Source organism: Mauremys mutica, chromosome 17 (genome assembly GCF_020497125.1).
Source record: "Mauremys mutica isolate MM-2020 ecotype Southern chromosome 17, ASM2049712v1, whole genome shotgun sequence".
In the NCBI taxonomy this organism is placed as follows: domain Eukaryota; kingdom Metazoa; phylum Chordata; order Testudines; family Geoemydidae; genus Mauremys; species Mauremys mutica.
In genome coordinates, this window is record NC_059088.1 from 24,572,979 (window position 1) to 24,588,266 (window position 15,288).

Here is a 15,288-nt window from a genome sequence, read left to right on the forward strand (position 1 = left end):
TTTTCAATGGAAAACTGTTCTGCCTAATTTTTTCGCTGGCGCTACTTGAAACCTTTCAACAGGGGCTGCCTCTTTCTGATGTCTACATCGATGGTGGCGTGTAGGGTACCCACACTGCATGCTCCTCTAGCGTGAGTAAAGCAAGCAAAGACATGCCAGAACCCTAGGGTCTATATACACCGCTCTCTACACACCCAACCAGCGCCTCCCACGTGTAGTGCCCCCTGCTGGAGCCTTTTCCTGCCTCAGGGAGCTGCTGGAGCTTTTTCCCGCTGCCTTCCCCTCTGCTAAAGACTTTCACGGCTGCGTGTAGCTACATACGCAGGTAACATATGGATAGGGTGACCAGATGTCCCGATTTTATAGGGACAGTCCCGATATTTGGGGCTTTGTCTTATATAGAGTCCTATTACCCCCCACTCCTTCGTCCCGCTTTTTCACACTTGCTGTTTGGTCACCCTACGTATAGATAAGACTGATAACATCATTTTCGTACCTAAACTGGGGAAGTGGGAACGCTGCAGCATCTTTAGCTGGACACAGAAACTTTTAACAGTAGATGTCCCCGTGTATTGTGATAATCATGCAAATCTTCAGACCCACATTAAAAAAAAAACCTGGCAGATTAAATTATTTTTCTGGCAACTGGCAAATCCGTAAAAAAACCCAGCCAGGCCGATCAAATACCAGCCAGATGCTAACCCCTATTCTACCCTCAGGCTATTTACTGGGTTGCGATGGGCCATAACCATTTACAAATGGGTCCTGAGCCCAGGAAAGGTTGAGAACCATTGCTCAGTGCAAGGGTGCCCGGGTGAGCTACTCTGGCCTGTTTTACGCAAGAGGTCAGACCGGACAATCATGACGCTGCCTTCTGGATCTAACTGTACGACAGTTTTAAAGACAGCAATAACATATGAGGTTAACTGGCAGGTCCAGGCTGGGACAAACAAGGCTCTTGGCTCTGGGCTGGTGCAATTCTCAAAATATTTCAAGACAACGAGAATTTTTTCTCTCTTTAATTTGAGTTTCCTAAAATACCCGTGCGGGCTAATTTCCGAAGCTAGCTTCTCGGTGCTGCTGGTAATTAGCTAGCCAGCCACGCAAGGAATTTGCAGCGTGTGCGTGTGATCCGTTCTGGGGCGAAGGCGCTCTATTTTCAAACTACACCCTGCGTAATTGCTAGGCTGTTTTCTTCCTGAGGTTTGCTGCGAATCTGGGGCACGGTCGGCTCCCAAGACAGAGGAGTCACTGTGCAAGGGGCACAGCCTCCGCCCTCTTCTTACATATCCTCAGAGAGGCAGGAAATAACACTGCCCCGCTCTGCCCTGCCAAGCTGGAGCCTGTCGCTGGGAGGTTGTTATGATCTCAGCTTGGAAAGTATAATTTCAGGACAACTCCTCCAGTCTCGATCCTCACTGACACCCATGCACGAAATGCATCAGACGCTCTTAAGATTGGCCGCGTCATGGGCTTGATTTTATAGTTCCACCAAGGACAGTGTAAAACATCCTTAAAAACAAGTGTCAATTACAAGTTAACTCCCCCACACCTCGGGAGGACCCCTAGATTGCCAGTGCCTGGCTGTACATGGAAATCAGACCCTGTATATTTCAAAATAATGTGCCCTCCCTGGGTTTCGCACGGACCTCCGCTCACTGCTTTCACTGCTCCTGTTTAGGCCTTTGGCTGGTGCAATAAATTCAGTCACTTTCACCTGAAGGTTCATGGTCAGTTTCGCTTCCTCCTCCTCCTGGATTTGGTTTTAAGGTGCTTCGCTGAAATGGTCTAGTCGTGCAGTGGACTCAGGGGCTTCTGGGTTGTAGGCCCCAGTTCTGGGAGGCGGGGGGAACGTGGGCTGTGGGATCAGAGGAAGAGGCTGTGAGTTGGGATTCTGTACCACTGGGCGCCTTTCTTCCCTTCACCGTGCAGCTGCAGGAAGGCAGGACTGATTCTTCCCTACGCAAGCCTGAGGGTTAATTGTGATCCTAAAGTGCTTTGGGATTGGGGTGTGACGCAAGGTATCACTGAGATCAGCAGGCGCAGGGAGGAGCCCCGGGGCTACGAGGTGTTTTTAAGGAGATGGTACTAAATTATCACTTTGGGAGAAGCCCAGCTCACTAGGGCTCATCGCCTGTTTCTAAAACGTGCTCCGGGCTGCTGGGGACACTAAAAGAACCAGAACATCCATCTTGCAAGGAGGCCAGCAGCACAGCACCTCCTAGCGCCAACTTGGGAACAAAGTTTGCTTCTTGGACCCGAGAAGACACAGGACTGGGGGTTATAAGAGCTGGTTGGGAACCCAAATTTCTGTTCCCTGAGATGTAGGAATGTGGTGGTGGTTGTTCCCAATGAAATGAAAATCCAAAACGTCCCGTGAAATGAAAATGCTGAAATTTTGATCTGGGACCCTTTGAATGTTTTGCTTCAGTAGCGCGGCCACTTTTTCCTTTGACATTTGTTCTCCATTAATGTGAAAGATAAAATCTGAACGATATTTTAAACATGAACAGAAATCAAAACGTTTCAGCTGGATAGCGTCATTTTGATGGATTTTTGACTTCCTCCCGTTGCAAAATGAGCACGTTCCCAGGAAATATTTTGATTTTTGCCGAAACCGCTTTTTGCAATGGAAACCAGCTGGGTTTATATTTTTGTTGACCAGGTCAAGTGTGAATAGTAGACAGGGGATTCCATGGACACAGCCAGCCACCCTGCTGTTCTCTCTGGGTATGTCTGCACGGTATCAGGCACCATGCCACCCAGCCCATGTATGCAGGTAGCTGCTCAAGATCTTGCAGCACCCTGGGCTAGCCACCCTGGTACAAGCCCATGCGACCTCCTGGATCTGCACTCGGGTGGCCAGCCCCTAGCGCGCGAGCTTGAGCAGAGCTAGCGCGTGGCTGTCTACCCAGGCCCAGGGGCTGCTAGCTGCAGTGCAGACGTAGCATCAGGCTTTCGCAGGCAAAGGGTTTCCGGAGATAGCCACGCTGACTACGCTATTGAATTACCGGCACTGCTCCCGGTGGCCTGTCTCTCTACCTCCAATCCACGCTCACGCAATGCCTGGCCCGGCTCCGCTCACCCACCCTTCTGCAGTGCGGCTCTGTCTCCGTCTAGGGCTCAGCTCAGGGGCGCAGCAGCCTTCAGCTAGCAGAGGTGGGTCTTTATCTCCTGTGCCTCTAGGCCAAGAGGTCGCAGGTTCACATCCTGGTGCTGGCTACTCCCCCCAAGGCCCCAGCTCCTCTATCAGCTTTGAATAAGTCACTTCCCCCAACCCTTCTGTGCCTCAGTTTCCCTATCTGCATCCTAAGGCTCATACTTCCCAGGGGTGGTGCATAAACACCTGTGTAGCTCACTCCCCTGACCCTTTGTCCTAAAAGCTCCAGGTGTAGCTACGCTGACCATTCCAGGGCAGCATGGGCCTGCGGGTCCCGCAGCCCAAGGCGGTTGGATAGCCCCTGGCCCGTGTTACACAGGGGGCAGGCTAGATGGTCGCAGTTGTCCCTTCTGGCCTTGGAATCTGTGACTCCAGCGGGGAGTCAAAACGCAAGTGCCGGCAGTGAGTTCTAGGGGCAGCCGGCTAACAAAATCCACCACATGATGGGGCGACGACATTTCCTGTGGCCAGGGGGACTCAGCTGCACAAACTCAACCCAGGCCACGTGTGCTGCCGGCTGCGGTTTGCTTGTCCTCCTTGCGGCCGGTAACCAGAAAGAACCCAATCTGGGAAGAGTCTGAAAGTCTCATCGAGGGCGTGGACTGCCTGGGCGGGTCAGGGGGTTGTTTTAGCACCTGGTCGCAGGCTGCACAAATATTTCCGTTCCCCTAGCAGCTCACGATACAGAGATTTTCAGATTCCAAGGCCAGCAGGGATTGTTGTGATCATCCAGTCTGACCTCCTGCGTACCCAGGCTCTAAAATCCGAGTCCTGCATCACCTGATGGATTTGTTTTGAACCATGTAATTTGAGACACCAACCTTGGGCAAATCACTTTGGCCCAGATCCTCAAAGTTATTTAGGCACCTAACTCCCAATGGAGTTACCTTTAAAGATCTGGCTCTCTGCCTCTCTGGGCCTCAGTTTCCCCTCACATGTTTTTGTTTCACCTACTTAGACTGTAAGTAATTTGGGAGAGGGGCGGTTTTACTACAGCTTGATCTTTGCTGAGAAAAAAGATGTGGTTTTACCAAGTTAAAATTCTGATGCAGTTGGGCCCTGATCCAGGTAACTGACTAGTAACACACGTTAAAACTCCCACTGTCCTGTCTACACTAGGATTAACACAAGTTTTTTCTCTTGCGGCGTGCCTGCCGCAATGGGGCTCTGATCAGGGATGCTAAAGTAACACACTAGTCTGAATTTTCTGGAGTTCGCTTAAGTGCAGGAAAGATGTACACAGAGGGAGGGTTTTTTGAAAGTGTTGGCTTGATGCTGCTCCTACTGGTCCTGTTTTGAAAGGCAAAAAGGGCGACTCGTTGATTAAAAGCTAAAAAGTATGACCCAAGTGTAAGTGATGCAGCGTCAGCTTCGGCCACCGAACTGAAAAATCCCCCACGACAGGTTCGTTTCAACTGAAACTGATTTTTTCCATTTGCCCCACCCCTCAACTAAACAAAAAAAAAAAGAGAGAAAATGTTCCATTTGGGCCGCATGAAACAGTTTCAATGTCAATTCCGAACGACCTTTCGGATCGAAATGTGTCTGAAATTTTTGTGTTTGGTTCCTTTTTCGGCCCAAGCTATTCGCCGAATTGGCCAGTGGTTTCAGTGCCGCACAAAATGAAGTTTCCAGCTAACTTACTATTTGGGTCATATTTTTAAGCTTTTCTTTGCAGCCGTAACATCTGGAGACTTGACTCTTGTTTTAAATGAAAGCTGAGATTCTGGAGAATGGTTGAGAGTTTTGTCTCTGTCCTCCCACTCCTCCCCTACGTCTTTGCACCTCCCCCAACTTTGGGGGGGTCTCTGAGTTAGACTAACACTCTGCTCTGTGTCTCTTTAGGGCTATGCAGGTCATTCAACATTGATGTCAAGAGACCCCAGATCTTCCAGGGTCCACCGGAGGCTCAGTTCGGTTACAAAGTCCTGCAGCACGAGGCCGGAGGGGAGAAATGGTGAGTCTGGAAAGCATTACACCTACCACAGCAGTTCCAGGGGGCCGCCCTTCGTGCCACCGTGGACATTGAGAATTTTACAGGGGCTTGTGAGATGGAGTGAGCCGAGGCGAGCCAATAGCTGCATGTGCTTTGCACAGCTGCATTCCTAATTCAAATCCACTTTCGGGCCATCACTGGAAACCGGTTTGACTCCGGTCTGACGTAGTTCCGGTGCCTTTGGTGAGGGAGAGCGAATATTATTTATTTGCATTCCAGAAGCACCTAGGTGCCCCAGCCAAAATCAAGTCCCTGTTGTGCTCGTCCCTACAGAACTTACAATCTAAACCAGAGGTCCCCAAACTGGGGGGCACACCCCCCCTAGAGGGACATAGAGGAACCTTTGGAGGGGCCCAGGCCAGCCCCCATGGGGTGGGGAGGGAGTGCCCTGGCAGCAGCTCTTTCCCCAGCCCCGCTTCTGGCCCCAGACCCACCCCCAGCTGCAGTCCCAGCCTTGGTCCCTTTCCCCATCCATATGTCGTCCCCCCCGAGCCGCAGTCCTGTTCCCTACTGTAGCTCCAGGTGGGGGCACAGACAGGGGTAAGGGGGACATGACCCTCAAAAGTTTGGGGACCACTGATCTAAACAGATAAGACAGACAAAGGGTGCGAGGGGAAACTGAGGCAGGGAGCAGGGAGGTGACTTTCCCAAGGTCAGTGGCAGAGTTGGGCCAGGGAGCTAGACTTCCTGAGTCTTAGGCCTGTGCTCTAACAACTGGGCCATGCTGCCTCTCTTGAACATGGGGAACCTTCAAAGCTGGGAGAAACTGGTTAAACTCACTGCACTGCATGGCCAGGGCTCGGAGGTACCAAAGGGACAAAAACTGGAGAACCCCCCCTCCCCCTCCCCCCCCGCACTGTTGAAACAGATGAGGTTCCCCTGGCTTTAGTTTGAGCATCTGTACTGCGGCCATGTGCGGGAGCAGGGGAGCGAGGAGTCCGAACCGGCTCCCTGATTTCCCCAAGCGCACAGCAGCAGTTTATTAAAAAAAATACAAGGAAATGACTAGCCGCCCTGACTCAGCTGCTGTTTGAAAATGATTCACAGAAGGAGAAGGGGGGAAAAATAAAAATCTTCTGCACTCAGGAACTCCAGCTGTTCTGCCGGGAGGAGCCAGCGGCGGCCGGGACTGTGCGTCGTAATTGTTTGACACGAAGGTCGGCTGAATCCAGGAAACAAGCGCTGTATAGTATGGGGGGTGGGGGGTTCTGCAGGGAGATAGAGGACTGAAGTAGCAGGCCAACAGCTGTCCGTGGGTGTTTGGAGCAAAGTCTTGGATCTGCAGCCCTCTCTGTGCGGAGCTGGGAGCTAGTGTTATTGTATGGCTTGAATATGAGCTCAGAGGGTGACCCGAAATTGCCGTCCATTAGGTGACCAATGTAGGAGAGGGTGGGTCACCGAGCCATTCCCAGTGGACTGGCGACCACGTCTTCCTTGGCGCTAACTGGCCCCCTGGGCTGCCAGTCTCAGCAAGAGATGCCCAAGTGAGAACAGGCCGTAGGGAATCAAGTCCTCTCTCTTAGCTGCAACGAGGAGGGATGATATTCGTATTAAGGCTTAGACCAGCTTTCTTTGTAAAGCTCAACTCTTCTAAAGCTCTACAGTCTGCATAGTCGCTCGGATTGCCTTATAACAAAGAAGGAAGTGTTTCTTCACACAACGCACAGTCCACCTGTGGAACTCCTTGCCAGAGGATGTTATGAAGGCCAAGACTATAACAGGGTTCAAAAAAGAACTGGATAGATTCATGGAGGCTAGGTCCAGCAATGGCTATTAGCCAGGGTGGGCAGGGATGGTGTCCCTAGCCTCCATTTTCCAGAAGCTGGGAATGGGTGAGAGGGGATGGATCACTTGATGATTCCCTGTTCTGTTCATTCCCTCTGAAGCACCTGACATTGGCCTCAGTCAGAAGACAGGACACTGGGCTAGATGGACCTTTGGTCGTTCTTATGTTCTTAATTTTGCTGGGCCTCATGGGATCACTGGGGAGGGTTAGTGACCCAAATATGGGGTCATTTGACCAAGGGGCTCCTGAGGTACAGTCCCTCCCAAAATTGGCAAGATAGCATGTGTCAGTAGGCTAAAGGGAGGCTGTCCCCATGAAAAGCATCTATTGCCACTCCTCTGCGGATGCTGCGCGGGTCTTTCCCGACGGCACCTCTGCCCACCCCCAAGAAAACGTGTGTCTCCAACTCCGTGTTCTACAGCTAAGGCAGGTCCAGCTGACGGACAAAACCACCTCCAGACCTTAACTGGTTTCCCTCCTGGGCTAAATTTGGGGGCCTAAGATTGGCGATGGTGTTCTGAGCAGCCACCCGGGACAGAAAAGGCAGTACCTCCGCCCGCGTTTCAAACTGGTCCCCCACACTCTCCGCCACTTTAAAGTGCGGGAAGCGGGCGGGAAAACGTAGAGCTTGTTGGGAAATGGGGGGGGAGGGGCGCTCCATGGAAAAATTGGACAAAACCCCAAAATCCGTCCTGTCGTTTTGTCAACCCGTCCAGTGGACAATGTTGACTTTTTGTTGAGGGGGTGTAACAGGGTGCTGGCCAGGAGGTCCTGAGTCAGGCCCGTCAGCTCAGCTCCAATTAAGAAGCATTAATTGGGGCTGCCTGAATATGCTACACCTAATTGTAGAAGAGAAGCACCTGCGGGCCTCATTAGCCAGGGGGCTATATAAGGCTGGCAGGAAGGAAGTGAGGGGGGGAGAGAAAGGGACGGGAGGAGCCCCAGGCTGGAGAAGTGAGTTGTCCCTCAGGTGGCTGGTTTGGGGCAGACTGTAAATGGAACGTGCTGGGAATGAAACTGAAAATAAAAAGCACTGGTGACTGCACTCAGAAGTCGTCTCTGGCGGACGTGTTGCGAGAGCAAGTGAACTCCTCGTTACAGGGGGGACCAACTCAAAAACGTTGGCCCCACACTCAAAACCGTCTGGCTTTTCCACCCACGTTTTTTCAGTTTTCTGACTGAAGAAAAAAAAATCAAACCCTTTCAAGGAAAGCTGACGCATCCAGTAAATATTTTGGTTTCGTCAAAACCCCAGTTTTCCATCCCAGCCTCCCCTCCCTCCCCCCACCCCCCCAAAAAAAAGTTTTGATGGAAAATTTTCGATCGGCCCTAATAAAACAATCTCGGGCCAATGCCAAGATCCTGACGGGCTGCCAGCATATCGGCTGTCTAAGCAGGCACTGGCTTTTTTTTTAAAAACGAAACAAACTGTGATGAGTGCTGGGAAGTCAAAAGCCGCTGGCCTGGATGGGAGATACACCAAGAAAAGACCGACCTGTCTGAAGTACCTAGAGTGCCTCACCATTGTGAATCCACTTACGCTGCGCGGGAGGGCAGTGCTATTGTCGCTGTTTCCCAGTTGGGAAACGGAGGCTCGGAGTAACAGGACATGTCACAAGACTAAAGTTAAGCGTGTAGATAAGCACCTGGCGCCTGAGGAGTTTAGGTGCTGAACATCTTTGAGGATCTGGGAACTGAATCCGTTGTTCCTCTGCAGCTCTGTCGGCCGCGCTCAACAACCGCAGACAGCGCGAGGAGGGTTGATTTAAGTTGCAGAGTTTGGCCGAACAATCCCAAGTCTGCATCCAAGTGCCTTTTTCCCCTGCCCCGCCTTTTCCTCTCGCCCATCCTCAGCCCGAGAGCTGCTTTCTCCATTCACTCCTCCTCCGGCTCATTCTCGTCACCAGTGCTCTGTCCTCAGGCCTGGGAGTACAGAGAGCCTCCCCGGATCGGTTTCATGGTGTCTATTTTCTCCCTTCTTCGTTTGACTCGATCTTTTTTCCCTGGGGTGTTTTAAAAGCACTGGCAGGCAGTTAAAACGCCGAGGGGTTGTTTCCTGGGTGAGAATAGGGCCAGAGCTCTGTAGTTCCTGGGCATCAGTGGAGCACTGGTGACTTGCCCAAGTTTTTGGAAGAACAAGTCATTGACCTCCCATCCCCCTAGTCCTAAGGCATCACCCCAACCACTGGACCAGCTGAGGTTTTGGCCTGGTACGTCCTTCCCTTCCCGATCCATCTGTGCAGAGAATTTCCTCCACATGTGTTTTCACCCGGAGGCGTGTGAACCAAGAGGAACTCACGGAGCCGTAAACTTAGGCAGTGTTTTAGCTAAAGCAGAGAGCCAGAACTTGTCTCCCCGAAGGTATTTTCATTACGTTACCAGACCAGAGGCAAGCAGGGGGCTGGTGTGATGAGGATTCCAGGAGGCTGCAGGACTGGGAAAAGCCCGGTTAAACCAGGCACGGTCAGCCCCAAAGAACCGTATTTGCTAAGGACACGCAAACACGCCCGGCCTCGCTGCGCACATGCTGCTGTGCAGGCTGGTTTCTGGGGAGGTGTGTCTAAACCACAGAACTCGAGGTCTTCTGGACTATTTAAAGGAGCGCAGCCCTATTCTGTTGCTCTGCGATGCCCAGCTCTGTGAGGGAGTTTGTCTAGCACAGAGGTAGGCAACCTTTCAGAAGTGGGGTGCCGAGTCTTCATTTATTCACTCTAATTTAAGGTTTCACATGCCAGTCATACATTTTAACCTTTTTAGAAGGTCTCTTTCTATAAATCTATAATATATAACTAAACTATTGTTGTATGTAAAGTAAATAAGGTTTTAAAAATGTTTAAGAAGCTTCATTTAAAATTAAATTAAAATGCAGAGCCCCCCGGACCAGTGGCCAGGACCTGGGCAGCGTGAGTGCCACTGAAAATCAGCTTGCCATAGGTTGCCTACCCCTGGTCTAGCATCTAGAGTAGGACCCTGCCAGTTGCAGTGTGATCTCTAGTCCAAATTCCACCAGTGACTTGCCTGGGCATGTCATGTCCCCTTCCGTGTGCCTCAGTTTTCCCATCTGTACAGTGGGGCTAATGATGCTCTGCCCTGCTGTGAAATGCATTGCAATTTTAGACTGGTTTATGCTGTACAAAGTCCCAATTATTGTTAATTAGGAACATAGACGCTACCTATTGGATCAAGGTGATCTGCAGTCACCTGTCTCTGAGGATAGCCAATCACAGCAACTTTTGAGGAAGGCACAAGAATCCCTCCTAGTGGACACTTATGGAATAACAGACCCTTAGGGGCAGTTTCTTATTCACCTCAGGTTTATGCCATGCACCGTGAAGGGTTGACATATAACACTTCTAAAAACTAACTATAAAACTTCCCTGCAAACCTCTCCCTGTCGCATCAGAACCTCAGGATGCCCACTCTGCTGACGATTTATTTCTTGATGGTCTGAGGAGGAAGGTCCCATCTCTGCCCCCCTTGACTGTGGTTGCTGACTGCGTGGTTGGTGTTTCCTCTACAGGATGTTGGTGGGGGCGCCCTGGGATGGGACAGCCGACAACCGGAAAGGGGACGTATACAAGTGCGTTATGGGTGCAAGAAACAACTCTGCGTGTGCCAAGGTCAACCTAGGTAACGCCATCTGAAGGCACCACCTTGAAAAACAGATCCGTTTGGGTTGAAATTTTCAAACCTGCCCTGAGGGATTTGGAACTCGATGGTGACTGGAGTGCTGGCATCCAGACCCAGGAGCCCTGGCGCCCAATCTGCCAAGCACCAGCAAACCCTAATGAGAATGTACCCTTCGTAATTGTACTGGCATTTTCATTCCTGAAAACTGGGTGTCTAAATCTGCCCCCTCCCCACCCCGGGTGGTTTTGAAACCTCTCAGCCTTTCGAAAGTAAATGTAAAGGGCGGGGTTTACAAAGGATCTCAGGGGAATTAGGTGCCAAACTCCGATTGAAATGCCCAGTTCCCCTGAAAACCTCAGTCTGAGCCTCAGAGATGGGCACTAAAACGCCGTTTGCTTTTCCTTCCGCCTCCCGGCACTTTATTCAGGTGACATGGCCCTGCGGAACGTCTCCACGCAAATCAGAAACATGCACTTTGGAATGACGCTCCTGGACAACAAAGAGGATGGCTTTGTGGTGAGCAGATTTCTTACGAACGGGCAGAAAAAAGTCCCACGTGCCGCATTTCTGTGAGCTGCCTTTACCATCCTGTGTGTGAGCCTCACAGTCGCAAACTTAGACCCAAAAACTTCCTATTGTGGTGGCATCTCGGGACTCCTATTGAGATCAGGGTCCCGTTGTGCTAGGAGCTGTACATACCCATAATGAGACAGTCCCGTCCCCAAAGAATTTACAATCTAAGGCAGTGTAAGACAAAGAGTGGGAGGGGAAACTGAGGCCCAGAGACTTGCCCAAGGTCACATGGCAAGTCAGAGCTGGCAATAGAACCCAGAATTCTTGACTGCTGGTCCAGGGCCCTACCCACTGGCCCACACTCCCTCTTGAGCTGTGCTAGGCTTGGATAAAAGGAGTATTTTCAGTGTGTGTCCAGTGTCGCTGGCGCAAGCTGCATTTTAACACTGGGAGACGTTATCGTTTTGTAAATTTCCCCAGCATGGCGGAGAGGACTTGCCAACGTGCTCTGAGGGAGGGAGAAGCACAAATCCTGCCGAGAGCCCAGTGGGGTGTGTGTGCCTAAATCCCTTGGGCTTTTTGGCAGAGTCCTGCTGAGGGGTGGAAAGTAGATCCTGGGGGATGGTGGGGAGAGACAGGGGTGGACGGAGAAGATTTGAAGGAGGGCAGGGCTGGGAAGGGGCAGAAGGGTGGATGGGGTGGGGCGGGAGAGGAGCGACATTCGAGTGGCGTTAAACTAGAGCGAGGAAATACCCGCGCTGCTCTCAGCCTGCCTCGGGCCCGGCGGCGCTCGGAGCACCCAGCCATGGCCCCTTCCCCCTTGCCAGTCCTGCAGCATTGGGAAGGCAACCGGGCCTGGCTCTGTCATTCAGCTGGGAGGGAGGAGGAATGAATATAGCCCTGTGTCGCTTTTCGCTCCCTGCCAGCGGCCGCCCTGCATCTCTGTGGTCTCGTGCTTGTTTGCTCACTGAGTCAGCGTCTGCTCAGAGCCGGTCAGGCCACCGTGGGCAGCGGGGCGGCCGTGCTGGGTTCTCCCCCAGCCCCGCTGCCTTTGTCACTGGGGATCAGTTTCCCCTGCAGCTTCCCTGCTCTGGACACAGCACACTCCCTGGAGTAGCCATCTGTTCGAAGGTCCTTAGCTGGCTCTCGAGACCGGAGTGGCTGAGAACTTCCCAGTGGTTAGCGGATTTAGCCCCATGACACCCCTGTGGGGTAGGGACACGGGTTATCCCTGTGTCACACACAGAGAGGCCAAGGTACAATCGAATACCCGCAGCAGCGAGTCTCAGAGCCCGGGTCAATGGCCGCCTGCTCGCGGGGCTCAGGCTGCCGGGGGTACGAATAGCAGTGTCACCGTTCTGGGTGGGTCTTTGATTGCAGTGGAGACATACCCTAAAGGCCAGATTCTTAAAGGTATTTAGGTGCTCAACTCCCTTTGAAATCAATGGGGGCTAGGCGCCTAATTCGACTGAAATAATTCCACGTACACCCCACCTCGGGTGGCGCGGTAAAGCATAACGTCGGGCATTGTGTGCTCCCCGGCTGCCGGCTCCTGCATGACATGAGCTTGGTGGGTCTCAGGCCAGTTCCCAACAGACAAGCGTCCGTCTCTCAGAAACCACCCCCTCGACTGACAGCTTCAGCGCCGAGGGCTGATCGGGGCAGAGAGAGGAATTCCCCTCCGCACCTGGCAGCAATCGTGCGCAGCCCAGGGGGAGACGTAGGCGCTGAGACCCAGAGGATGCTGGTCTCTAGGGCCAGAACTTAATGTCACGCATATCACGTCAGGGAAAGGACAGCGGGCTGGCTGGGCTATCCTAGTACAGCAGGGTGGGAGACACGTCCGAGGTGGGAGAGACACTCACGATCCATCTAATCCCTGCCCATGCACCAGGAGATGGGACGTTGGCCTATTCCAGGGTGCCTGCGGCTGGAGTAATGGGCTAGCCAGACCCCTGGGCTGTGCCAGGGGAGGCGGGTCCGGATGAACCACTGCTCTGCGCTGGCATGGCAAATGCCTCCTGTTTTAGTAAAGGGGTGAGGGGGAGCTTTAAGCTCCGCGGACAGAATGATGGGGACGCGCCATCCCTCAGGGACAGGCTTAACCTGCATCTTCCTCTCCTCGGCAGGCCTGCGCCCCTCTCTGGTCCCAGGAGTGCGGCACCTCCATGTTCAGCACGGGCATCTGCACCAGGGTGGATGGCAGCTTCCAGCCGACCGAAACCATCGCCCCCACGGCTCAGAGTAGGTGGCGAGCCGGCTGCTGCGTGCGTGGAAATGGAGCCGGGCCAGGCCACAGAAGCTGCCTGGGCCTGAGACTGTTTTGCGTTACAAGCATGCCAGCAATGCAGCCAACTGGCTTCCCCTCCTCAACCCCTTTTGTGTGGACTTGTGGCATCCGTATCGCAGCAGCTTTGGGGGCTTGCTGGCCGCTTGGGTCGCAATGCCAGAAAGGAGAGGTCACCCGTTCAGCTGTGTCCAGCCTTAATGCAATGCCCCGGAAAGGTCTCCTCCATGCTCCTGTCCAGGATTAACCGGCACCAAGCCCTTCCCACAATGCCCTGCCTCTGGCACCAGGCCGGTCCCAGAATGCCCTGCCTCTGGCACCAGAATGCGCCAGCCTCCGGCTGTTCCCAGAATGCACTGCATCCAGGTGTTAGGACCAGACTTGTGCAGCAGCTAGCTCTGTGGTGACCTGCTGCCAGGAGAGGCATTCAGGAAGCTGTTAGCGCTTTTCCATACAACATGGAGTCTGAGGGCTTTTCTTACACACTGCCATCCACCCGGCAGGGCCAAAATGTTTTCATTTGAGTGTCCTGCTGTGCAACTGGGGGCCCTTCATTTAAGCACCAGGGATAGAAATTGGATCTGAGAGGCCAAAATCTGCCTTGACTCTTACACTTGGTAGATCTCTGTCCTCTCAGAGTCACGAATAGTCTCTGCTCTAACCACAAGGCTCCTCCCTCTGCCAGGACTGGGGAAAGAATCCTGGAGTCCTGGTTCCCTCTACTCCCCACCCTCCGAACCTCAGCACACTCCTGGCTGCTCTAACCACTACACCACACTGCCTCTGTAAAAATCAGCCACCCAATCAAGATCCTCCCTAATTCCAACAGCAGGACACACCCGCTAGCCCCAGGTCTGTACAGCAAAGCCGCAACTGCCATGATCCCCATTCCCCCATGTCAGCTCCCATCTGATGACCCACCTGCCATGTGTGCATGTGTGTTTCAGGGTGTTCTACCTACATGGACATAGTGATTGTTCTGGATGGCTCCAACAGCATCTACCCCTGGTACGAGGTACAGAACTTCCTCAGCAACATCCTCAGCAAGTTTTTCATCGACCCGAACCAGATCCAGGTGAGTGTATCCACAAGATTCAGTTGGGGACTCAATCTGGAGCAGTCATGTGGAACTCAGCGGAGTGACTCTGGCTTGATACTGGGATCTCGTAAATATTGCCTACACCAGGATCTGAGCAGCCAACATAGCTGCAGGAGGGCAAGCCCCTGACAGACGTAACTAGGCTTGGCAGGATTCGGTTTTTATTTTTTTAATAATTTCTGTGGCTAATAGATATTTATGTTTAAGCATTTTTTAGATTTTTTAACTATTTAAATTTTCACGGTGGTGGGAAATTCTGGAAATTCTGCCCCGGGGTGTGTGTGTCAGACAATAATTATTTCAAGACAGATGTTGAGATCCAACAAGTTAAAGCTTTATAACCCTTAAAACACAAATTGTCGACGTGACGTGTCAAAATACAAGAAAGCTAATCTCGAACGTTAAGTCCTCAAGTGGCATTTTCCGTCCTTGGCCTATCTGAACATTTCAATTGTGATCAATGGAAATAGGTTTTCGTCGTGGGGAGAAATCGACGTTCCACGACATTCACCGATAAAAATCCAAGCCTAGACATAACCTAGATGGTTTAATTCAGTGGTTCTCAACCTTTCCAGGCTACTGCACCCCTTTCAGGAGCCTGATTTGTCTTGAGTACCCCCAAGTTTCACCTCACTTAAAAACAACTTGCTTACAAAATCAGACATAAAAATACACAAGCGTCACAGCGCACTAGTACTGCAAAATTGCTGACGTTCTCCTTTTTACCATATCATTATAAAATAACTCAATCGGAATATAAATATTGTCCTTACATTTCAGTGTATACAGAGCAGCAAGTCATTGTCTGTATGAAATT

The 15,288-nt window shown here is 52.0% G+C and overlaps 1 protein-coding gene across 2 annotated transcripts in view; it reads left to right on the forward strand.

Annotated features, from left to right (window-relative positions):
- The window catches only part of ITGA10 (integrin subunit alpha 10), a 52,575-nt gene that overhangs the window by 11,716 nt on the left and 25,571 nt on the right, over window positions 1-15,288 (forward strand). For both annotated transcript variants that reach the window (XM_044991922.1, XM_044991923.1), the window contains 5 exons: window positions 5,006-5,117; window positions 10,463-10,572; window positions 11,000-11,088; window positions 13,215-13,329; window positions 14,320-14,447. In XM_044991922.1, the coding sequence (XP_044847857.1) occupies window positions 5,006-5,117; window positions 10,463-10,572; window positions 11,000-11,088; window positions 13,215-13,329; window positions 14,320-14,447 (554 nt within the window). The remainder of the gene's footprint in view (window positions 1-5,005; window positions 5,118-10,462; window positions 10,573-10,999; window positions 11,089-13,214; window positions 13,330-14,319; window positions 14,448-15,288) is intronic.